Genomic DNA, 25109 nt, shown 5'->3' on the forward strand with positions numbered 1-25109 from the left:
GCATTCACTGTAAATGTACAAAATTATAATTTTGTAATTATTTTACCATTATTCTAGTAAGGATTTTAGAAACAAATTGAGCAGAACAAGTTCAGTCTGTTTTGTAATTTAATCTGCTACGAATTCATGACTCAAAAAATTTTTTCCAGTCATCAGATTAACTTCTTCAATATTATGGAAACTCATAGTGGAAAAGTTAATATGTAACGTTACTTGCATTTTTTCTTAATGTCTTTCCCTCTGATCTTTTCAGCCTATCGCTGTGGAAGTTTTCTCTGGAGATGGACGAAACTACCTCCTTGCTTTTCAGAAAGGAATCAGAAACAAAGTTTATCAAAGGTATAGTTTATTAGGAATACTTCATAATGCTATATTGTGAAAAGCAATGGGAGGTGTAAAGCATTACCTGTTCAGCTCGTTTTTTTAAAAATCAATTAAATCCTTGAATTAACTTCTTTAAAGAAAATGTTTCATTTTTGCCAGCCTCTTGAAATGTGCTTCTTCTGACACTCTTCTATTTTGAAAGAACGTTTTTTTTCCTTCTGGTAACTTACACTAGACTTCGTCAGAATATCTCTTTAAGTATAAAGTAATGATGAAACTATAGCTTTAAAAATAATACTTCAGGTTCAGAATAGGCTTTGTTCACATTTACCAAAAGAAGACAGTGCCATACCTTGCTATTGAATGCAGAGCCTGAGTTTGCTTAGAATTTATATTCTTGTGAGACTTTTCTGACTTTGGAAGGCACGTTGGATACCTCCATCCTTGAAAAAGTAGCACAGCCAAATAAAGCAGTTGATTTAATCTTATCATATTTCATTTTTGGTAAACTGTGTTTACATAGAAAAAAAATAGTATATGTCCATGTGCTTGAAAGTTCTTCTGTTGGATGTGTGAATAGTAAAGCTTTTGTGAACTGATGGTGGGTAATAAGAGAGCCCTTATTCTTTGAAGAGTAGTATGCGTGCATGCATGCTAAGTTACTTCAGTCGTGTCTGCTCTTCGCAACCCAGCCTGCCAGGCTCCTCTGTCCATGGGATTCTCCAGGCAAGAATGCTGGAGTGGGTTACCATGCCCTCCTTCAGGGGATCTTCCCGACCTAGGGATGGAATCCGAGTGTCTTCTGTCTTCTGCATTGGCAGACGGGTTACTTAACCACTAGCAGCACCTGGGAAGTCCAGAGAGTAACATAAATCCTGGCACTCCCTCTGTCAGGGAGGTTTTGTGTTTCCGATGAGGAGTGACTAGTACCAAGCAGCACTGTTATCACTGCAGTACAACAGCACTGCCTGTGAGCAGGAGAGAAGTGAGGGCGGCTCTTCAGATACAGTCCCGTGGGCGTTGGTTGGGAAGAACCAAGGCAACCGTTGAAATGCTAGTTGCCTGTCTTGTTAATTTCTAAGGGTGGTATCCTTTTCAACGTTGGTAAGTTATCTACTCTTCCCAACTAGAAGCTGTTAATTACAAGGAGATGAGTTTGTCTTTAGCCGAGAGATTTCTGTGTATGTGCCAAGTTCAAGGTTCACATTCATTCCAAGGATTTTCCCACAATTCTTGTTTGCCCTTAAAAATTATATGTTGACATTAGGAGCAACTCTGAACATAATCATAGCAGTGTCACGTAAAGGTTTTTCTCCTGTGGGTGTTTTCATTTGTCAGTGATGTCTCTGTCCTGTCATTTGTTTAGCTGTTAGCACCGGGCCTGCTGTCACGTGAGTGTTTAGCTTCAGTCACTTTTGAGGACATCACTAAGTTGAGTCAATTCCTGTGAATCAGGGTGTCAAGGCTTTTTCTTCAAGTAATGCTGCAACATACGTAAAACTCTAACATGTCAGATTTTGCTGTGGATCTTTATGTTTGACTTTAGAAGCCATCATCTTACCCTTATTTGTTAGAGTATTCCAGTATTCTGATTATTGTATATTCCTTTTGCCTGCCATTTATCGAGGAGTGGGGGCGGGGGTGGCGGTAAACGCAGCAGTTAAGCCCTACGTGAGTCGTTCTTTCTAACACTCCCGTTAGATCCTGACTGACACGTCATTTCCAATTTTATGCTATTTTTAAATCTTCCAGGTTTTTGGCTGTGGTGCCATCTCTCACCGACAGTTCAGAGTCTGTGTCTGGGCAGCGACCGAACACCAGCGTGGAGCAGGGGTAGGTCATGTGCCTCTTGTACATTCTAATTTAATACTGAAATTGGATCATTTATATCTGGACAGTATTATTTAATATTTTAATGAATATCCCCGCACCCTAACCCGCAGTGGTTTGTAGAGCAATTTTACAATACTGAAAATTAGAAATAAGAGCATGCATGCATGATCGCTCATGTCAGACCAGTGTCAGATGTCTCACATGTTGATCGTTTTCCTTTAATGTCTTGAGCACATGCACCGTTGTGCCGAATTGTGTCCATCGTATAAGCAGACACTTTTACTCTGCATCTTCTATTCAGTGTTATATATAAATGCTTCCTCTTGTTATTAAAAGATTCTTTAGGAACTTTGCCTTTATTTACTAGCCATTCATCATTACATATAAGGCATTCTCTTGTGTTTGTATATTTCATCTTTATCAGGTTTCCTTGTTATAAAAATTATACACATTTGTATTCTACTATTAGTGGATAAGTTTGCTTATCTCAATAGATACCAGCTTTCTATATTTAGTTTTTAATTTTTACTGATTAACTTAATCAGCTAATTAATTAAATTTTTTGAATGATTTGTTTCTAGATGTGCATTTCCTTTTGTATTAGTAGCCCTTTACAATCCATTGGAAAAGAAGCAGTGCTTTGGGGCTACAAATTAATTATTACAGATTGCAGGAAAATGTCTTAAAACTTTATTGGACATTCTGTAAATTTGTAAATAAAATGTGATAACAGTTTGTTTGTATCTATACATATTAAATTTGTGCATTTCTATTTAAATTATTTTTATTTTTTTAGCTGACATTTAACAAATACAGATACTGCATGTATGCTTTTGTTAACCTCAGAAACATGTTCTATTGCTAATCATTTGTGTTGTTGTTAAGATAAATACAGGAAGCAAAAGGCTCTCGTGAAGCATATTTAGCCTTTTTTCTACTTGTAAGCAACTTTCTAGTACTTTTGCCTCCCTAGATAATCTCCAACTTGCTATTTCATTGTTCTGTGCTGAGTTGGCAGTTCTTAAAGAACTGTTCAAAGCTCAAAGGCAGGCAAGAAGCAGAAATTCATTTCCAACTTTAATCTCCTTTTCAGTTGTTCCCTTTCTTACAAAGTTGAGAAATGATCATAGCTCTTTTTCCAGGGCTAAGTCGTTTCAGTCGTATCCAACTCTTTTGCTACCCCATGAACTATAGCCCGCCAGGCTCCTCTCTCCATGGGATTCTTCAAGCAAGAATACTGGAGTAGGTTGACATGACCTCCTCCAGGGGATCTTCCCAACCTAGGGACTGAACCCAAGTCTCTTCTGTCTCCTGCATTGGCAGGCATGTTCTTTATTACTAGCGCCACCTAGTATCCTTTGCACTCAGTTTACCTGAAAGGAAGAATTTTTCTGGAAGTGAAAAGTGCTATCTGTACTCCTGAGCTAGAAATGTTTATGAACTAAGGTTAACACCTCTCTCAATTTACTTTCGGATAATAAAATATATGGATAAGTGCTTTACTACTGGTTCTGTGACCAGTTCACAAACTTCAGATTATTAATTATCCATGTTACAAAGCTGTTAAACCTTAAGGGTTTTATAGCATTCTAGAAAAGTTTGCTATATCACTTATTCTAATTGAATATCTTTAAATCAGTTTGCATAGGATTTATTGTAAAAGGGTAAAGGTTGAACTAGATCAGTGTTTGTTTCAAAGTCATTTGCTTTGGTCCACAGTAAAAAATATACACTACATTGCATTCCAATTAACACAAACTTAGTTAAAATTCTGAAAATACTTTCCCTTACTATGTGTAGTGCCTTCCAATGTTCTGTTCTCTATTTTCTTCAATTCGATTCTGTCATTTCATATTTCAAAATGCTGATCACAACCCACTAAACCGATTTCATGACCTACCCAGTAGGTTGTCCTCCATAGTTTGAAAAATTCATGGACCTGTTGACTTAAAATTTTCAGCTTTGTAATTACTTTGATTTAAAATTATTAATATGTTGCTAAAACAGTGTGTTGCCTACAGTTCATGTAATTATTTATCATTTGTAGATCTGGGTTGCTTAGCACTCTGGTTGGGGAGAAGTCTGTGACTCAGAGATGGGAGGTAAGTTCAGTGAAAATGTAAGTATCCTTCATAATTTGTACTCGGAAGGTATAAGTCTTTCAGTTAAAAGCACTTTCATAATTTATAAAATATATACCATGGACAAAAAAGTTTTGTTTTTGTTCTTTTTAGAAAGAAAGTGTTTTGTTATTCTGAAATCTGTAAGAAACTATCCTTTGCCTCATTTTGCATATAAATTTTTAAAAGCAAACATAGTAGAAATAATTGATCGCTTTAAAGTGGATCTTTATTTATCTTTCCCAAGAGAGGTGAAATCAGCAACTTTCAGTATTTGATGCACTTGAACACTTTGGCTGGGAGATCATATAATGACCTCATGCAGTATCCTGTCTTCCCCTGGATCCTTGCGGATTACGACTCGGAGGTGAATGTTACATCATTTCTGTGAAATTGGAACACATTTTCAAAAATAATTAAATGATGCTGCAGTGGCTTAAGTGATTTATATGCATTATAGTTTTAAGTTCTCAACAGGCACTTATTCCCAAGAAGATGAGACGAGCTTTAGCTTAGGCTTGGACAAAGTTTGGATGCTTAGCCAACTTCTTGGATTCATGGTGATTCATTCAATTTCCTAAAGTACCAATAAATTTGGATCCACTGGAGGAGGTCACTGCCTTCTACACTGCAGCCAGTTTCAGAAATAAATCTAATTGAGTTGTCTCTCCGTTTAAAAAAGTATTGCATATATCATCATCACAATTTGGAGATAATTTCATTTATTTATTTATTTTGGCTGAGCTCCATCTTTGTTGCTGCACAGAATTTTCTCTAGTTGTGGCAAGCAGGGACTACTCTTTAGTTGCAGTGTGAGGGCTTCTCATTGTCATGGCTTCTCTTGTGGCAAAGCAAGGGCTCTAGGGCACACAGGCTTCAGTAGTTGTGATGCACAGGCTTAGTTCCACCAAGGCATGTGGAATCTTCCCGGAGCAGAGATTGAACCCATCCTGCATTGGCAGGCAGATTCTTTACCACTGAACCACCAGGGAAGCCCCTGGAGGGAATTTTAAAATGTCAGTATAGCACCCTTTGCAGAGTAGCTGCTGCTTAGGTACCCCTCCTGCACCCCCAGGACTGCTGTCCGGGCCCACCCCGTCTTCTTTGAGCAGCTCTGCACGTGCTGCCCTCCCCGCCTGGACTTCTCCCCACGGCCGTGCCCACCTGCCCTCTCACTGCCAGGCTCCTCTGGCTAGCTGTGTTTCAACCAGCAGGACATACTCACTCACACCTCCAGGGGACCTTCTCTCCTTTCTCTCTCCTTTTTCCTCTGTTCCCACACCACCTTGAAGCTGTATTGTGCTGCTTTCTTTTACATGTTGTAAGCATGCTTTTTGTCTGACCTTACTCAGCTGTGAGGTCATTGAACTCAAAGACCAACTTAGGTAACTCTTAGGGCCCAAACTCTAGAGCAAGGCCTGGAACTTACACATACTTTACTCATCTTTGTTGAAATAATCAAACTACAAATGAGGTGTTTTGCATATAGAATTGCAGAGAACAAATACTAACTTGACTTATTTTCATAAGTGTGGATTAGTTTCTCCTGTCCAAGACTTTTAAAATACAAGTTGGCAAAATTGGCGGGCCATGTTGTTGTTCACTCGCTGAGTCACATCTGATTCTTTGTGGCCCCATGGACTGCAGCACACCAGCCTTCCCTGTCCTTTACCATCTCCCAGAGTTTGCTGAAACTCATGTCCTTTGAGTCAGTGATGCTGTCTAACTGTCTCATCCTCTGCCGTCCCCTTCTCCTTGGCCTTCAATCTTTCCCAGCATCAGTGTTTTTTCCAGTGAAAATGCTCTTTGCATCAGGTAGCCAAAGCATTGAAGCTTCAGCTTCAGCATCAGTCCTTCCAATGAATATTCAGAGTTGATTTCCTTTAGGATTGACTGGTTTGATCTCCTTGATGTTCAAGGGATTCTCAAGAGTCTTCTCTAGCACCGCAACTTGAAGGCATCAGTTCATTGGCACTCAGCTTTTTTTATTGGAGAAGGAAATGGCAACCCACTCCAGTATTCTTGAGTGGAGAATCCCATGGACAGAGGAACCTGACAGGCTATAGTCCTTTGGGTCACAAAGAGTCGGACATGACTGAAGTGACTTAGCATACAGCCTTCTTTATGGTCCATCTCTCATATCCGTACATGAATACTGGAAAAAACATAACTTTGACTGAAAGTGTAAAGTCTTTCAGTCGTGTCCAACTCTTTGGGACCCCATGGACTGCCTCCATCCATGGAATTTTCCAGGCCAGAGTACTGGAGTGGGTTGCCATTTCCTTCTCCAGGGGATCTTCCTGACCCGGGGATCAAACCCAGGTCTCCCGCATTGCGGGCAGACGCTTTACCGTCTGAGCCACCAGGGAATCCCGATAGCTTTGACTAGACAAACCTTTGTCAGCAAAGTGATGTCTTTGCTTTTTCATATGCTGTCTAGTTTTGTCATAGCTTTCCTTCCAAGGAGTAAGTGTCTTTTAATTTCATGACCTACAGTCACCATCCACAGTGATTTTAGAGCCCAAGAAAATAAAATCTGTCACTGTGTTCACTTTTTCCCCATCTGTGCCTTGAAGTGATGGGACCAGATGCCATGATCATAGTTTTTTGAATGTTGAGTTTTAAATAAAAAAGACACAAATTAGGTATCCCCTGGGTACATAGTTCACATGTCTGCTTTTAATACCCTTAGGAGGTAAATTTTGGTTTCCTTTTAAATATGTGAACTAAGTCAGCTAAGGATGAGCTTTTAAAATAATCTCTGGTAGACTGAAAGAATCCACCTCATTTGGGAATCGCAGCCTGGTATGATGTTGTCTTTTGGAGGTGACCAAGTTACTGAGTGCTCTAGTTTATTCACTTCGCTTTCACTTCTAGGAAGAAAATGCTCAGAAGTGAAGTTGGAGTGAAAGAGGGGAGGAGGGGAAGAGAATAGAAGGGAGATTGGATCCTCTGGTTTGGTAGGAGATGGAGGCCGAGGGCAAAGGTGAATTGGAGCTTGTGTGTCCACAATCTCCTGCTGCTCCCTTGTCAAAACTGGGAAGGATTTTCCCTTATTCCTCATCTCCAAACCTGGGTTCCAAGTGCCTTCCCCTTTGCAAAATAAATTTCTGAAACAGATGTCTTCATACTGAACCAGTTAAATTGCCACATGCCTGTCTGTAAAATATGGATAACCAGTAGGTACAAGGCATTATGTTGGAGTCCAGTTCTGCTGATGTGATCCCGTAGATACTAGTCCATTGACAAATCATCATGGCTATAGCCATTGTGTCTACGGTGGTGAAAATAGAGGATGGATAGTAATTTTGGAATTGGGTTTTGTTTTGTATTTTAGGAGGTCGATCTTACTAATCCCAAAACATTTAGAAACCTGGCCAAGCCAATGGGAGCACAGACAGATGAACGATTAGCTCAGTATAAGAAGCGATATAAAGACTGGGAAGATCCTAATGGTAAGTAACTTTCCCTGTCATGGGACTTGGTACCCAAATTTCAAAAGTAAGCCATTATTTAGTGGTCTGATGCCCTTCCATCTTTCCCCAAGTTGCTTGTATATGACTATGTCTGTGTGTGTTACATATGCATGCATATGCACAATTATCAAAGTTAGAAAAATCAGGTTTTGCATGCCAACTGACGGCCATGCTTGGAAGGCATTTTTTAGGTAGCTTGTCAAGTGTTGACAGAAAACTTAAGTCTTTCTGCTTTGTCTAGGGTAGAAATTTCCCATCATAATATGCCTTTATCTCTAATTGTGTTTAAGCCAGGAACTATGCTTTCCTTTATTGACTCTTTTAATATTTTTTATTGAAGTATAGTTAATTTACAGAGTTTTTAGGTATACAAAAAGTAATTCAATGTGCATGTGTATGTGTGTATGTATATATATATATATTTTTTTTCTTTTTCAGATTGTTTTCCATTATACATTCTTTTAATTTTATTGAGCACTTTTTACAACCCTTTTACATTAAAAAAATACCAATTGACTCCCTTCTAAAATACTGCAGTTTACCTTCTCATGATTTACTGTTTAATGTTTATCATATTACCCCTTCAAATAGGTAGAACAAACAAAAGGAGAAAAAAAAACTCAGCCTAACAATATTCCCTGTGTGGAATCTTTTTTTTCCCTTGCCAGGGAGAATATGTAACAGAAATTGTATAATACCCATAGACATCAATTCAGAGAAATGTATACTATTGCACAGCCAGAACCTAATAAAGAGTTACTACATGTCAGTATCCAGCTTTAGTTGAAGGTGGTTTGCTATTAAGGATTCTCTATTACAGTTAGCCTCAAAACATGAATTGCTAGATGTGCTCAATTTGGGGGAAAGTCACAGAATTATACTAAAATGGATAGTTGCCAAATATATAAATGACAGTTTTCAGCGTCATCATAAAAGTTTTTATTCTACAACTGCCAGAACTGACTGTACTTCGTGTCACAGTTATCACATACATTAGCATTTTCAAGTCTTATCGATCAACACTAATTTTGTTTTTATGTCACTCTTTTGTTTTCTTTTTTATTCTCGTTTTTCTTGTTTTTTAAACTTTTATTGGAGTACAGTTGCTTTACAGTGTTGTTAATTTCTGCTATACAGCAGAGCCTTCCAGCTACACGTACACACACATCCACTCTCTTTTTGGGGTTCCTTCCCTTTCGGTCACAGTGGAGCACTGGGTGGGGTGCCCTGTGATGTGCAGTAGATCCTCGTCAGTTATCTGTTCTGTACATAGTATCAAGAGTGTATCTATACCAGTCCCAGTGTCCCAATTCACCCTTTTCAATTATGCTTTCATTTTCTTGGCCAGGAGAAACTCCAGCCTACCACTATGGGACCCACTATTCATCAGCCATGATTGTGGCTTCATACCTTGTCAGAATGGAGCCCTTCACACAGATATTCCTAAGGCTACAGGTAAAACTCTTTAAAGTTTAGAATTTTTGCATGTTGTTCACGCCTTCTATTTAAGATTGTTTTTGCTATTTTCTTTAATGTTGTTTGTCTCCTGACATGAAGCCCTGTGAAAAGTAGTCACAAAAGTAGTCAAAACATAATGATAGTGGAATTTCACTCGACCAAAATTGATAAATAAGCTAGAATTTGTGTACACTAAACAAGCACCAAGGTCCTTTACTCAAATAAGCAAGTGGCGTTTGCTTTCTAGCCACATGTATGGAATTCAGCCTTAACTGATTGAATCCAACAGACATTTTAAAAAGTCTGTCTAGCTCATTTGCTATCTTCCCTATTATAATTGCTTTTCTCCAAATTCTCTTTCATTTATTCAGCAAATATTATTGAATATTTACCGTATGCCAGGCACTATTCTAGGTGCTTAGAGGACATCAGAGAATAAAGACAATAGTCCTGCCTGATGGAATTTATACGTTTTTGTTGAGAGAGACAGACATAGTAAATAATTATCTAGTAAAATATTTTAGAATATGATAAGTGCTATGCGAAAAATAGAGGTCAGGGAAAGGAGATGGGAAGTACAGGAATGCAAGGTGGGAAAGGACATGATGCCATTTTTACAAAGGCTGGTCACTGTAGGTCTCCTTGGAAAGGACACATCGAACCAGAGCTGGAAAGAAGTGAGGAAGTCACTGGTGTGGATATCTAGAGAAAGTGTGCTCCAGGCTGAGAGAACAGCCTATAAGGGGCCCTAAGTCAGACATGTGCCTGAAAGATTTGAGGAACAGCAAGGAAGCCAGGATCTGGAGCAGAGTGACTGCGGGGGAAGCGACAGGGGGTGAGGTCAGAGAGCTAGCAGGGGCCAGATGGTGGTAGGCCTTGGCGGCCACTGTACCAACTTGGGCATGTTCTCACAGTGAACTTCGTGTGTTCCCTCAAACACAGCATAGGGAGTTTGACTGAGGGAGGCGGTGTTGCCTCAGTGTGTCTGTGAGGCCATGTAAGCAAAAGAAATCCCTTTTATATTTGAGTTTGTTTTATCGACTTATAACTTTTTGATCACCTTCCTAGTACTCCTCTTAATTCTCATGGGTATAAGAATAACAATGTCATGTTAATTTATAAAATGAGCCAAATACATATATAACCTGAATATTTTCAACTATAAATGGCTATATTATAGTAGCAGCCTTTTTAAGGTTTTTTTTTTAGTTAATTTTTATTGGAGTATACTTGCTTTACAATGTTGTTAGTTTCTCCTGTACAACAAAACAAGTCAGCCATACATCCCCTCCCTTTAGGGACTTCCTTTCCATTCAGGTCACCGCAGTCCATTAAGTAGGGTTCCCTGTGCTATACAGTAGGTTCTCATTGGTTATCTATTTTGTACATAGTATGTGTTAGTCACTGAGTTGCTTCTGACTCTTTGCAACCCCGTGGACTGTAGCCCGCTAGGCTCCTCTGTGCATGGAATTCTCCAGGCAAGAATACTGGAGTGGGTTGCCATTCCCTTCTCCAGGAGATCTTCCTGACCCAGGGATCCAACGTGGGTCTTCTTCACTGTGGGCAGATTCTTTACTGAGTCACCAGGGAAGCCCTATACGTAGTGTAAATACTGTGTATATGTCAATTCCAGTCTCCCAATTCATCCTACTCCCCTCTTTTCCCACCCTTGGTGTCCATACATTTGTTCTTCATGTCTATGTCTCTAATTCTGCGTTGCAAGCAAGAATACTTTTTTTTTAAGGAAAGCATTATCAAACGATGGAAGAACTATTTCCTTATAGTCTTGCCCTCTCTGTAAAAACTAATCTTCTTTTTAAATCGTAGTACTTGGATATCACTTTGCTACAGAGCAAGAGACCCTTTGTAAGGAAGGAGAACCCCGAAAAGAATTCTTCTTGTTTTTTTGAGATTATTTAAAATTTTGACCTAGGAGAATGGGAAACTGAATTGTCACCAAATGTATTTCTTTGGGGTTCCCAAGCCCTGGAGCTTGGACGCTGAGGTGGGAGCCGTTCTCTCACAGAGGTGCCTTCTCGTCCTGCCCACAGGGAGGCCACTTTGACCTGGCTGACCGGATGTTTCACAGCGTGCGGGAGGCCTGGTACTCAGCGTCGAAGCACAACATGGCAGACGTGAAGGAGCTCATCCCAGAATTTTTTTACTTACCAGAGTTCCTGTTCAATTCCAACAACTTTGACCTCGGTACGTAGCACCATGGCACTGTCTTAGGAACGTTATCCAGGAAAAGACCAACAGAAATGTCACTTTTCTGAGAAGTCTGTAGCAGATACTGACAAGGAAAGCTTTTGTTACCAGACCAACCTTGGGTCCACTCACCTGACACACAGCAAACCCAATCAGTCTACTGGCGCTGGCTTGTGGTGAAGGGATGGAACAGTATTTATTGCAGGGCCCAGCAAGGAGAATGGGCAGCTCATGCTCAAAAGGCCTGAACCACCCCCAGTGACAGCTCTCAGAGGAGAGTTTTAAAGAGTCCGTGTAAGGAAGAGGGTCATAGGCTTTGTGGTCAGCTTGTGCTCAGTTCTGCGATTGGTTGATGATGTGGTGACGAAGTGGTATTTCAGGAATCTTGGTCATCAACTTCTGGTTCCAACTGGTCTGAGGTCTATGAGCTTGTGGTCAGCATGCAGTTAACTTCCCCCACCTGGTGGAGGTTTTAATATCTGCAAAACAACTCAAGGATATGGCTCAGGTTTATAGCCCTTGAGGAGAAACTAAAAGTCCTTGACTTTATTTTAGGCTAAACTGTTATTTTGTGCTGCTTGGCTGTTTTCCTTTGTTTCTGCATTTTCTCTCTTCTCTGATTACATTTGCTCTTTGGAACTTTGGGGAGGCCTGGGAGATTAACACTTTTCTATAAACAAAGGAGGGGGAACGCACGGGGTTGGGGTAGACAGGTTGTTCTTAGAAAGGCCCTGCAGGTTCCTTCATGGTTACTATTTCCTCATGGTTATAGCTGCTGTTAAATTCAACTGGGTTATTGGGTATATAAGAGTAAATATAACAAAGAGAAATAGATTTGTGCCCCCAAATAGCTGTTTCAATCCAGAGTCTTGGGAAAATTCAAAAATTAACAGAGATTATATCCAATGGTCAGAATATCATTATTTCATTGAAAATGAAAGTGAGGTGAAATTTTATTTGAAAATTAATGTGACTGAAGCTAACAGCCAAGAGTGGCATATCCACATTATTTACATATAGTTTAAATCTTTCCTTATTGTCTCAGCTTACATGCTGATAAGTTTTAAAATTAGAATTTATGAATAACTCTAAGTAAACCCCTTTTTTCATCCTGTTAAGGTACTAAAAAAAAAAGAACCAAATCAACATTTCTAAAAAGAAGATAAATTTCCTTGGTACTTTGCTCTCTTTGTATTATCTAGCAGTTGCAGGAAGTAGATTTGACTTTGGCTATAGTTTCTTGGAACACAGTTTGCTGATCTGTGTTTTTGAATAGATATTTTTACAATATATCAAAATTTCATTGTTTTACTTAGAATATTCATGCCAGGTATTGTTCTGTTTTCATATTCTTTTCATGCCCTGTATCATACTGTATTTAAGACTTCTACATATAAACCATCACTATACTATCTCATAAAATTTATTAGGTAATTCAGGGAATCAGTTCAGTTCAGTCGTGTCCAACTCTTTCTGACTCCATGGACTGCAGCATGCCAGGCCTGCCCGTCCATCACCAACTCCTGGAGTTTACTCAAACCCATGTCCAATGAGTTGGTGATGCCATCCAACTCATTCCTCTGTCGTCCCGTTCTCCTCCCACCTTCAATCTTTCCCAACATCAGGGTCTTTTCAAATGAGTCAGCTCTTCGCATCAGGTGGCCAAAGTATTAGAGTTTCAGCTTCAACATCGGTCCTTCAATGAGCACTCAGGACTGACATCCTTTAGAATGGACTGGTTGGATCTCCTTGTAGTCCAAGGGACTCTCAAGAGTCTTCTCCAACACCATCACGTATAATATATTTGAGTGATTTTATTTTATTGCGTATTATAATTTTTATTTATTTAATCACCCATTCAGCAGCTCAAACCTTGTGAAATTGAAGCTCCAGATTCAATAGGAAAGCTAATAAGAGACTCTCAGTAGCCCCAGCAAAAGTCCTAAAGTTGAGTCTTAATATTGATACCTCTGATTGGACCTGGGACTCAACCTTGAGCAGCTGAAGACACCAAGTTCTAGCAGTTTGGAGGAGTGGCAGTTCCTCAAAGGAAGAGTAGATGGTGAATAGGGAAAAACAACAAATATGAACATAGCATTTGCATATGACTGCACAGTAGGGTTTTGTTAGGTTTACTTATAATTCACCTTTGGAGAATGCTGCTGTCTTCCCTAGGAACACTACTTTCAAAGAGACAAATACAGAAAAGTGCAAAAACATATTCCAGAAATACTCAGTTCATTATAATAATCTATGTTGCAGAAATGTTTTAGCCAGACTACTTACAGACCCAACCAAATCATCCACTTTTCTTTTTTTTAATCATCCACTTTTAAATAAGTAAATGAAAGAAAGGTCATGTATAATTATCATGCTCACCTTCATAACAAATCTCCTTCCTTCCTTGAAATCACACACTTTAAAAACAACACTATTTGCATATAAGAGCTAAAGCTATAAGACTCTTAAAACTTAGGGATAAATCTTCATGATCTTGGATTTAGATAAACATAAGCAAAAGCAACAAAAAAAGGGAAATTGAACTTTATCAGGATTTAAAACTTCTGCATCCAAGGGCATTATGAAGAAAGTGATAAGAAAACATACAGAACGCAAGAAAATATTTTCAAATGATATATTTCTTGTAAGGATCTAGTATTCAGAATATAAAGAACTACAACTCAGCAGCAATAAGATAAATGACCCTGAATAGACATTTCTCCAAAGAAGTTATACACATAGCCAACAAGCATATGAAAAGATGCTCAACATCATTATTCATTAGGTAAATGCAAATCAAAAGCACAATAAGGTGATACTTTGCATTCACTAGGATGACTGTAATGGAAAAAACAAGACACACAAACAGAAGATGACGAGCGCTGAGGAAGGTGTGGAGAAAGGAGAGCTTTCATGAGCTGCTGGCGTGAATGTGAAATGGCTCAGCACTGTGGGAAGCACTCTGGGAGTTCCCCAGAAAGTGGAGCATTGGACTCCATGTGACCAAGCAGTTCTGCAAGAACTGTTCAGAGGAACTGAAAATAAAGACTTACACAAAGACCTGTGCATGCACATTCATCACAGCTTTATTGACAGTAGCCAGATGGTAGGAACAGCCCACATATATATCAGTGGATAAACAAATTGTGGAATATACATATAATGGACTATCACTCAGGCATTATAAGATACGGGGTAATGATAAATACACCAACATAGACGAACCTCAAAAACATTACACCAAGTAAAAGAAGCTAGATGCAGAAAGTCACATAATGTATGATTCCACTTATATGGAATGTCCAGAACAAGTAAATACAGATAGACAGGACACAGATTGGTGATTTCCAGGGGCTGGGGCAGGGGATGGGGTGGGTGAGAGGAATGAGGAGCAACTGTTTATATTTAAGATTTCTTTCTGGGGTGGTCAGAATGTTTTAGGACTAGATACAGTTGCACAATACTGTGAACATATGAAATGCCACTGAATTCTTCACTTTAAAATGGTTAACTTTATGTTACATGAACTTTACCTCAATATAAAGAAAGTCAAACAAAACCGTTTTGTCTCTCCATCCAAAAAAGATAGTTAATGATATAAAAGAAAGAACACTGGGGTTTTTCCCTAGCTCTGGAGCACTTGGGTTCTTTTCCTGGTCTTATCCTTGAACCCTTGGATATACATGGAGGGAAACTGCAGAGTAGCAGAGTTAGACCAAGAGTTTTCAGAAGACTATTCCCTTTAAATGGCATTCTAAAATTGCAGATAGTGCTGATAAAACAACATTATATCACACAGTATTTAGGGATTATGAGCCAAATTGGAAAAAGTAGATTCTATCTCAGGTAGCTGAGGGATTATTACTTCTTCTTATCAAAAAAATTATTTGTTACTTCTTACTCTTATTAGGCCTAAGGTCATTTCAGAGAGGGTGGGGAAAGAGTGTGAAAGAGGAGACAGTGGCTGTAATAACTTGACTGTTTTATTTTTTTCTTAAGTTACATGAAAATTTTTTCAACTAAATCAAAACATTCTTTTAAACAATAAAATGATTTTTTAATCTCTTACTTGTATCACATTGTAAAGAAGCCATCAAGTCTCAATGATGAAAGGAAAGGTTTTTACTGGCCCTTATTTGGAACCTGCCTTTTGTGTCCTGAAATTTGAACAGTTCTCTATGAAAATTTATAATTCAGCTGTTTAACCAACTGTGTGAAACTAGGGAGTCCACATTATCATTTATAGATTCATTGTTTATCATGTTATCTGATTTGTGCCTAGGAAAGCTCTGTAAGCTCCAGTTAACTTTTTGAAAGAAGAAACAGAACCCATTTCCTCAGATGCCAGTCCCATTTAATGTGTTTTGTTGTCAGTAGATCTCATAGTAAATGCATTCTTTACTCTTTTAGGGATTATCTGGCTATGACTTAAAGTAACAGTTTATGTGGAATAAATATTACATGGTTATGAATTATCATAACTTGATTTTTTTTTTCTGCCAGGTGGTCCCATAGTCTTTCCAAGTGTTTTTTCTGTTAAATGATACAACAGTCCCCCAAAAGTTATATTGTTTCAGATTTTACTTTTATTTTGTTAGTGAGAATCCTTACAGCAAAATTCCTGTGGGTTCTACAGAGTTCTCTCAAGAATTTAAGAATCAGAGATATGAGAAACCACATATATTGCAAATATTTCTGGATGACTCATACTTTTATGTCCTCTTAGGCCAAGATAGAATTCAGACTGAAATTGGCTTGAGGAGTTAGGTATTCTTTCATCAACCTTTTCCATGTGAATGCAGAATTTTGTCAAAACACCCAGAAAAGAGATTCAGTGCTTGGTCACTGCTATTGACTCACCAAGGTTTAAGCATTCTGGAAAAACCTACATGAACGCTTCAGAGAAACTGTTAATGGTCTTGCAGATGAGCAGTCTTAAGGAGCTTGTGTTGGTTTGGGCAGTTTCTTCCAAACTCAAAACAGTAACCTCATAAAATGCTTCATGAAGGAGTCCTGTGGTCAATTAAACGGCAGAAATGTTGTATCTAATCCCCTTCCTAGAGAAGAGCAGTGCCTTGGAGGAGCCTAGCAGAAAAGAAACATGTTTAATCTTGCATAGCTCAGCATTTCCTGAAGCCCTTTGACTGTGGGAGCCCCACAGTTTTGCCAACGCTCAGTAAATCTCTCTAAGGAGGAATTTTGGGAAAATACCAGAGTAGATGATCTCTGAGGGTCCTTTCTGGTGGTAAAATTTTATAGTTCTGGTAATGAATCTAACCCACTATTTCTCTGTTACTTTAATAGGATGTTACTATTTAACTCACTGTTTTATTTTCTTGTTAATGTATCTAATTTCACAGGCTGTAAACAAAATGGCACCAAGCTGGGAGATGTTATCCTTCCACCCTGGGCAAAAGGGGACCCACGAGAGTTCATCCGGGTGCACCGTGAGGTAATGGGAGCGCCCTTTGCAGTGGAACTGAGGTTTCATTGGGTCACTGACCACAGAACAAAGAGAGGACCTTGAGCAATGTGTTCCCCATGTGTTTAAGTTACTGATGTTATTTGTGTGATTTTTAGTTATTTTAGTTCCAGTTGGTCAGTGGTCACTTCTTTTACTTTCCAAGTTATTAATACAAGTCAGCCAGTGATTGAACCTGTGTTTTGAAATTGCAGGCTCTGGAATGTGACTACGTGAGTGCCCATCTGCATGAGTGGATCGACTTAATCTTCGGCTATAAGCAGCAAGGTCCTGCTGCAGTAGAAGCTGTAAATGTCTTCCATCACCTTTTCTATGAGGGTCAAGTGGATATCTACAACATAAATGACCCCCTCAAGGAGACAGCCACCATAGGATTCATTAATAACTTTGGGCAGATCCCTAAACAGGTATGGCTGTTTTTTCCTTATCATCGATATTTTCTATTACATTTTTTAAGCTCTGTCCTATGTCTGTGGGCTTCCCCAGTGACTCCGTGGTAAAGAATCTGCCTGCCAATGCAGGAGACACAGGTTCCATCCCTGGATTGGGAATATCCCCTGGAGAAGAAAATGGCAGCCCCTCCAGTATTCTTGCCTGGAGAATCCCATGGACCTAGTCCATGGAAGAGTCACACATAACTTAGCAACTGAACAGTATATCTATGGATGGTAGATGACCATATAGTAATTAACTTTGGACCAAGTTTTTAATTAAGAACCATGAATATTACCCAGTAGTTGCAGTAGGTCCCTAGATTATTACATTCTCCTCCCTTTTACAGTCCAGATAAATAGAAATTTTGTTTGTCAAAGAGGGTTTTCCCTCGAAGAGTACTGGCAGGGAATGCTTTCCTGTCCCTGCATGAGATTTGGCAGGAAACTGGCTTCTCAGTTGCTCCTCCACAACCCAGAGGAAGGGAGAGGTTTACCACATCTGGTCAGGATAGAGGAGCTAGTGGGCAATCACTAGCTTTCCTGTGAAAAAGCCTCTCTTGGAAGGTTGTGTACCAGAGGCTAGCAGTTTGCCTTGCACTCAAAGAATTCCTCCAGGAAGCCCTAGCCAACCAGGTATTCAGTATTTCTGCAAACCAGAAGAGCCTCCTTTTGAGTCACTAAGGGAATTCATTAAATCCTTCATCCCCATTGTTCCGGGCCCCAGAGGAGGGCAGGGTGTGCCAGAAGAAACCACAACACGGGGGAGAAGCCTCACTTTGCCAGCCGTTCAGACAGACCACCGCCTTTCCCCCGAGTGCCCTGGCCTCTGCATTTTGACCCTGGCTGTCCTTCCCGGTTCAGACATCTCTCCTGGACTCCCTTTTTGTAGGTTGACCAACTTTGAGGTTTCCACAGTTGACAGCTGGGAACAATCACAAGTCTTTGTTTCTAGAAAGGCCGCGATAGACAGCGGACAGCCCATGACGCCACCACTCACAGTGCAGTCTGATCCCCCAGTGCAGGGGCCAGGTTTACTTCTGAAGTGAAACGCCTGTTTGATGAGCCGTAATCACGGCAGAAGAACCTCAGTTAGGCCTTTCCCTTCTTTGAGAGTTACATGCAGGAACCATGTTTCACAGCCTTTTGGAAAACAGATATTTTGAACACACATACACTGTTGTAAGATTTTTGCCCCATTTTTGAGTTTAAGAGGCAGATAGTCTGGGAGATAGGGTTTGGACACTAACATATTTCTAGTACATTCCAAGAACTAATGGAGAGTACTTCCAAGTGTAACCGTCCCTCAAAACAGCTAAGCCTCGTGGTCATCATGTTAATTTATCCTTATATATATGTTAGCCTGGCCTGCTCTATCCTCATAAAGGTCTTCAGTAAAGGTTCATTTGTGAGCATACTTGAAAGTATGTGGGTATTTTAATACAGCTTCAGAGACTTGTCTCTGAAGACATTTATAAGAAATAACAGAACCCTGATCCTATGCCGTGTATGTAGATAAAATGGGAATTATATCTTTAAAGCTTTGGGAGCCTCAGATGTGTATCTTCCTTTATAAATGTATTTTTTCCTATTTTTTTTTACCTGGAAACCCAATATGTCAAATAAATAAACTGTGATGGTATTGTAGTCATCCTAAATCTCATTTCATCTTAAGATTTTCCAAATATCTTCCTCAAATATCAGTTTTCCAACAGAAATGATTCTGCCTATTTAGAAAATGTACAATATTTGAAAAACAGTCACCTTAAATGTACGTTAATACTTTTTAATTCCCTAAAAATACTAAACGGAAATGACAAAGATATTTTTTTCTTTTACATCATCACAAAGTAAAAAGAAGGCAACCATGTTCATACTGAGCATATTAGTAGCACCTAAATGAGATAGGAATGATGTCATATCCATAAAGCCCATGTTGGCGCCAGATGTAACCCAGTTAGAAAGGCTGCCTGCTCTCCGTGGCACAGAATGGTATCGGTACGTAAAGGATGGATTCATTTTTAAACATCATAATACTTTTCAAATATTTTCTGAAAAATAATTTTCAACCAACTGTTATTTGAAGAGATTAATTTACTCTTGAAAAATTATCATGAAATCAGTGTAGCATAGAGCTTGATGGTAACCCAAGCTTTAGTATCAGAGTCTTGTCCCCACTTACTGAGGTATGAGATCTCAGATGGCAACCTTCTGAGCCTCTTTAAATCTCTTTCATCAAGTGTAAGATGTGATAATGCGATACCTAATGGCTGTTGTGAAGCTTAAGTGAAATAGCAACAAAATATCTGGCATATATAAGAGCTGATGAATAAATGGTAGCTTTCGTTATAAAATGTGTTGTCTTCTCTCTTCACAGTTATTTAAAAAACCTCATCCTCCCAAGCGAGTGAGGAGTCGACTCAATGGAGACAGCGCAGGGGTCTCCGTCCCACCAGGATCTACCGGTGACAAGATCTTTTTTCATCATCTGGACAACCTGAGGCCTTCGCTAACGCCTGTAAAAGGTAAGATGACTGGGAACAAGCTTCTGATGGATGACTCTGTGAGAATGTTTAATAATCCTAGTTAAGCAATAACAAATTTGCTTCTCAGCAACAGTGTCATTTGTAATAAGTGCTAAAACCACCAAATACTTCTCTTCTTTTGGCCTGTTGGATTCTGCATCCAAAAGAAACCCAACAGGTTTCTCCTCTCCGCTAGGGTAGTGAAAACTAATACACCAAATCTTGTAATTCAACTTGTAGAAAAACTTCTGCCATCTTCATTTACCCATGTCTTGCCAATTTAGATATAGCAGTAAGAAATCTGTGTTTTTAACATGCCAACTAAAAGCTTCTTTCATCTACTGTTATTGTAAGTTACTTTAAATTACTTTTCCAAGTAGATTTTTTTCCACTTTGAATGAAAAAAAAAAAAATGTTTTGCAGAGTCTTGGAAGTTGTCACTTAAATCCAAAAACTGGAGCATCAAAGTCTGGATGGGCGCCCAGCTCTCTGCCGCCTGTCTCATTCCACAGACTCTGCCCTGTGCCAGCTGCAGCCACTGCCCAGAGATGGCTCTGGAGCATTGGCGTGGTCGACAGAGTCCTGGGTCAGAGCTGGGGTTCTTGGCCTTCCTTCAGGAAGTCTGGGGCTGGGAGGAGCGGAAGGCCTAGGTTGTTTGGAGGTCTGTGTGGCGTTCTGGGGAGCATCCCAGAACACTCTGGCAGTCCTCGGGATCAAAAGGTGTGCCCAATGGCTGGGAGCCAAACCCAGGCAAGTGTCCATAGCCAGGCAGGCTGGAGACACCAGTCAGGGTCGATATCCGCCCAGTGGGTCTGCAGAAGACGCCATCGAAAGCCACGCCCTACTTCCTCCTCAGGTCATCTTATATTAATGTGGGTGTCAAGAGGCTTGATTTGTATGAATATTTGAGATCTGTTTACCCTCCCCCACGGGCTTCCCGGGTGGCCTTAGTGGTGAAGAATCTGCCCACCAAGGCAGGAGATGCAAGAGATGTCAGTTCAGTCCCTGGGTTGGGAAGATCCCCTGGAGGAGGAAATGGCTTCCCACTCCAGTATTCTCGCCTGGAGCATCCCACGGACAGAGGAGCCTGATGGGCTAGAGTCCGTGGGCTCACAAGAGTCAGACACAACTAACACTCTCTACCCTCCTCTGTGGGATAATGAAGTTAGTTTTCCCTATACTGGTTCTAACGTGTTGATTTGTTTTTTGTAGAACTCAAAGAGCCCGTGGGACAAATCGTGTGTACAGACAAAGGCATTCTTGCGGTAGAACAGAATAAAGTTCTTATCCCGCCAACCTGGAACAAAACTTTCGCTTGGGGCTACGCGGACCTCAGCTGCAGGCTGGGGACCTATGAGTCAGACAAGGTTAGCACTGTTTCTTGCTCACTCATGTCATCCTACTCTTCCGTGGTCTGGAGATCCTGCTTCCCGGGGGTGGGGACAGCTCAGGCCAAGGGCTTCTCAGCTGCTCCTCCGTAGCCCAGAGGAAGGGAGAGCTTCACTGCATCCAATCAGGATAGAGGAGCTAGTGGACAAGTCATGTTTCCTACAGAAAAGCCTCTCCTGGAAGGTTGTGTACCAGGGGCTAGCAGTTTGCCTTCCACTCCAAGAACTCCTCCAGGGGACCCTAGCCAACCAGGTATTCAATGTTTCTGCCAATCAGAAGAGCCTCCTTTTGAGTCACTCTCCCACTCAGCATTTCAGTACTCTTAAATGGCTGGCAGAAAACCTGCCGCCCTTCCCCTAAGAAGTAGTTGTGGCTACCATTTTGAGTCCCGTTAGTGTCTCTTGGAGAGGCAAAATATAAGTGATCCTTTGGGGTTGTATTTGCCCCTTGACAGTCCTCTCCTGAATGCATGAGGGACACGGTGTGTGTCTGTAACACAGTTCTGTTTAGTCATATTGTTATGATCAGCAGCACTCATGGTTTTACATTCTACCTGCTACAGCGGATGCATCCTTTCACCAGCTCACACCCTGCATCTCACATAGCATCACACAACCTGAACATTTTCCATCACACAATCTGAACATCTTTTTCCCTGACTGGAGAAACTGGAGACCCCCCGTATGAACAAAGTGCTTCTTATGATTTTCAACAGCAACTACAGTTAGGAGGTTGTAGGGCATAGTTCAGAGTAGAGCTTTAGGGAACCAGCCTAGCAGGTGTTTGCAGGATGCAGGTATTTGCCCGGGAGGGACCCACACAGAGGTTCTCTTTCACTTGCTATGCTTGTCGTGTCTCAGAAGCTTGTAGTGCTTGATGGCATGTGTGTCTCACATCTCTTCTATTTTACAGGCAGTGACTGTTTATGAATGTTTGTCGGAGTGGGGCCAGATTCTCTGTGCGATCTGTCCCAACCCCAAGCTGGTCATCACGGGTGGAACAAGCACGGTTGTCTGTGTTTGGGAGATGAGCACCTCGAAAGAAAAGGCTAAGACTCTCACTCTCAAACAGGTAACAGAATGTGAGATGGTGGACCTATTCCACCCCACCTGCTCATGCTCTAGAGAAACTGAAAAATTTCCTTAATTCCCAGGTAATTTAGACATTAATGGACAAGACCAAGAAATATATGTTCTTTTGCTAGAAATGGATCTTAAAAAAAAGTAAATGAAAAATCAGAGGATACTATTTCTAAAGATGATCCAAGCTGTCCTTTTTTAAAATCTGAAACAAGATATCTTTAGGTGATATAGGTTTTTTTTTAATATATTTAAGTGATGTCAATGTTTCTCAGAGTTATATGTAGGTTAAATTCTTGCAAACCAGTTATATTTGCAATTGATTCATAATAACTTCTTTTCTAGATGCTTTTCATTCATCTATACCATTAAGTTGTTGATTTTTGGCTTTTCTTTTTCTTCATTTATGATATTCTTGAGAACATGGCAAATTCATGAAATATATTCAGAAAAACCATTGGTGATTTTATTAACAAGAATTTTTGATTACTTGTTATGAGCTGACTCTATCATAAATGTTTAATCAAACCAAGAATTCTTTTATCATGAAGCCATAACCTTTTTAATATTTGATTTATAAGTGAATTTATTGTAAGTTTCTTTTTAATGGAGTTTACATCTAGGTGTTTTCTGTGGTAACATATTTTAAAAGTAGTGTAACAGTAATATCTGCCATTTATGAACACCTGCCATGTTCAGGCACTGTGCTGGGGGTTTAAAAAATGTAAAACTGCAATCCTGACATTTATACAAGATCATTATCGGCCTGAGCTAATTAACACCTGGAAAAACCACAGATTAGAGAACTTAAGACACAGGTCCCTGTCACATCCAGTGGTAAAGCCAGGATATAAATTCAGTTCTGTGTGATTCCAAAGCTATTTTAAAACCAGACTCAGACAAACAATGCTGTTTTAAATATCTATAGAAAGAATTGAGCCCCTCTTGCTTACTCCAGTGACCATCTCTATTGTCCAGAAACTTCAGTGGTTGCTGGATCTAAAGGTGAGTCCTTGCGAGACACAGTCTCCCCATGAGCAGGTGCGAGGCTCTCGGTGCAGTTTGCTGATCCAAACACTCCTGCTTAACGATATTTTCAGTTTAGAAAATGGGCTTCCAAGCTAGCTAGCGTGCCTGCTAGCCCCTCAGTGCCAAGTACTTCTCACTTCAAACAGCCTTCTGGGTTTGCTAAGTATATAGTAAGGGTGTGTGCATCACCAAAATTTGATAAATAGTAAATACTCAGAAATTCCTAATAGTTATCTGAATCTTTTCCTTCAATATGTTTGTTTTCCTGTGCTACCGTTTCCCTGGATCCTGTTTCTCTTCATATCCCAGCAAAAGAGAAACATGTTTATTCTGGTTTGAGGACAGGTCCCTCTGGGGTGCAGGAGACGCCTAGGTGTGTCCAGCTCTATAACAGGTGCTCAGCAGACAGGTCAGAGCTGCATTTTCCCTGCGTCTTTCTGGGACCACATGTTACAACCACGCAGTTACATTAAAAAAAAAAAAAAAAAAACACATCCAATTGTAGTTCCGTAGAATGGACTTAGAGGAATCGACGGCAGACTCCGAGTTTAAATTCTGAATTTGGGGACTATGATCGACACATTTCAGTGTGGAGATAGAAGGTGTGAGAAAACCCCATCTGGGTTGCAGTTGCAACTCTCCCTTCCTTCTGAGATCCTGGGCTGAGTCCAGGAGAGAAGTAAGATAATAATGGAGAGTGGCGTCTCCCAAGTCCTCCACACTTCTCTCTTAACCCCTGGTGGGGTAGGCAGGGAAAGTGGCGAGAAGAGAATGAGGGCCTTCCAGACGCTGCTGCTCAAGGCGCTCTCTGCTACCTGCATGCCTCTCGGTTCACAGTGCGCCCAGCTGTTTGGGGTCCACTAAGGAGCATGGCCACTGTGATCAGCCTGGTCTCATCTGTTCCGCTTTTAGGCCTTACTTGGCCACACTGATACGGTCACCTGTGCCACCGCGTCATTAGCCTATCACATCATTGTCAGCGGGTCCCGAGACCGAACCTGCATCATCTGGGACCTGAACAAGCTGTCATTCCTAACCCAGCTCCGAGGCCACCGGGCTCCCGTGTCTGCTCTGTGTATCAATGAATTAACCGTAAGTCGTAAATTGCTCACTTGGTTTGTGTGTAGGAAGACACGTAGCTCTGGCCAGCGTAATAAAAAATGACTGCTTTCTAAGTTGATGGACATGCATCTTATAAAAGCCAGTTGGTTTAGATGTTGTTTGCAAAAGCAAATGAATATTAAAGTTTGTAACCCAGGAAATAATTCTGTCTTAAAATCCTATCACTGCAGCAATACTTCAAAGAGCAAGATTTGGTTCAAAATAAAACAGTCTAGAATGCGCTTTTTTAAAAGCGAGGAATTTGTGGGGTCTGTTAAAATTGTTGAAGTTTTATGAAATATGCTCAAAGTATTTATAAAGTAAGGAGAGTAATATTTGGGTACCCAAACAAGAGAAAAATTGTTGTAAAACGGTTTTCAAAACAGATTCCAAAGGTATGGAAAAAAAAATGGCCCTCAAGAATACAGTGAAACAGAACAAAATAAATGTGCTGGCATAGGAGACCCCATGCAGACTGGGCAAGGAAGGGGGAAAAGTCATTGGTTTGGGGTGTTGGGAAGCAGGGGACATTGAGGGTAGATTTAGAGAGAATGAGGTCTCTGTGTCCAGGGGACAAATTCTCACATGTGCAGGTCAGTCTGCAAGTTAATGAGAACCCCCAAGCTCATCACTTCTTAGCTGTAAATATTCACT

At 40.3% G+C, this 25109-nt stretch overlaps 1 protein-coding gene across 4 annotated transcripts in view; it reads left to right on the top strand.

Moving 5' to 3' along the window:
- Nucleotides 1-25109, top strand: part of WDFY3 (WD repeat and FYVE domain containing 3) — a 270313-nt gene that overhangs the window by 228541 nt on the left and 16663 nt on the right. For all 4 annotated transcript variants that reach the window (XM_065914495.1, XM_065914492.1, XM_065914493.1 and 1 more), the window contains 13 exons: nt 254-339; nt 2077-2157; nt 4205-4259; nt 4525-4644; nt 7615-7732; nt 9102-9208; nt 11263-11416; nt 16780-16871; nt 17096-17308; nt 19710-19857; nt 21070-21224; nt 22159-22317; nt 24267-24446. In XM_065914495.1, the coding sequence (XP_065770567.1) occupies nt 254-339; nt 2077-2157; nt 4205-4259; nt 4525-4644; nt 7615-7732; nt 9102-9208; nt 11263-11416; nt 16780-16871; nt 17096-17308; nt 19710-19857; nt 21070-21224; nt 22159-22317; nt 24267-24446 (1668 nt within the window). The remainder of the gene's footprint in view (nt 1-253; nt 340-2076; nt 2158-4204; nt 4260-4524; nt 4645-7614; nt 7733-9101; nt 9209-11262; nt 11417-16779; nt 16872-17095; nt 17309-19709; nt 19858-21069; nt 21225-22158; nt 22318-24266; nt 24447-25109) is intronic.

The sequence above is a fragment of the Muntiacus reevesi genome, chromosome 22 (assembly GCF_963930625.1).
Source record: "Muntiacus reevesi chromosome 22, mMunRee1.1, whole genome shotgun sequence".
Classification (NCBI taxonomy): Eukaryota; Metazoa; Chordata; class Mammalia; order Artiodactyla; family Cervidae; genus Muntiacus; species Muntiacus reevesi.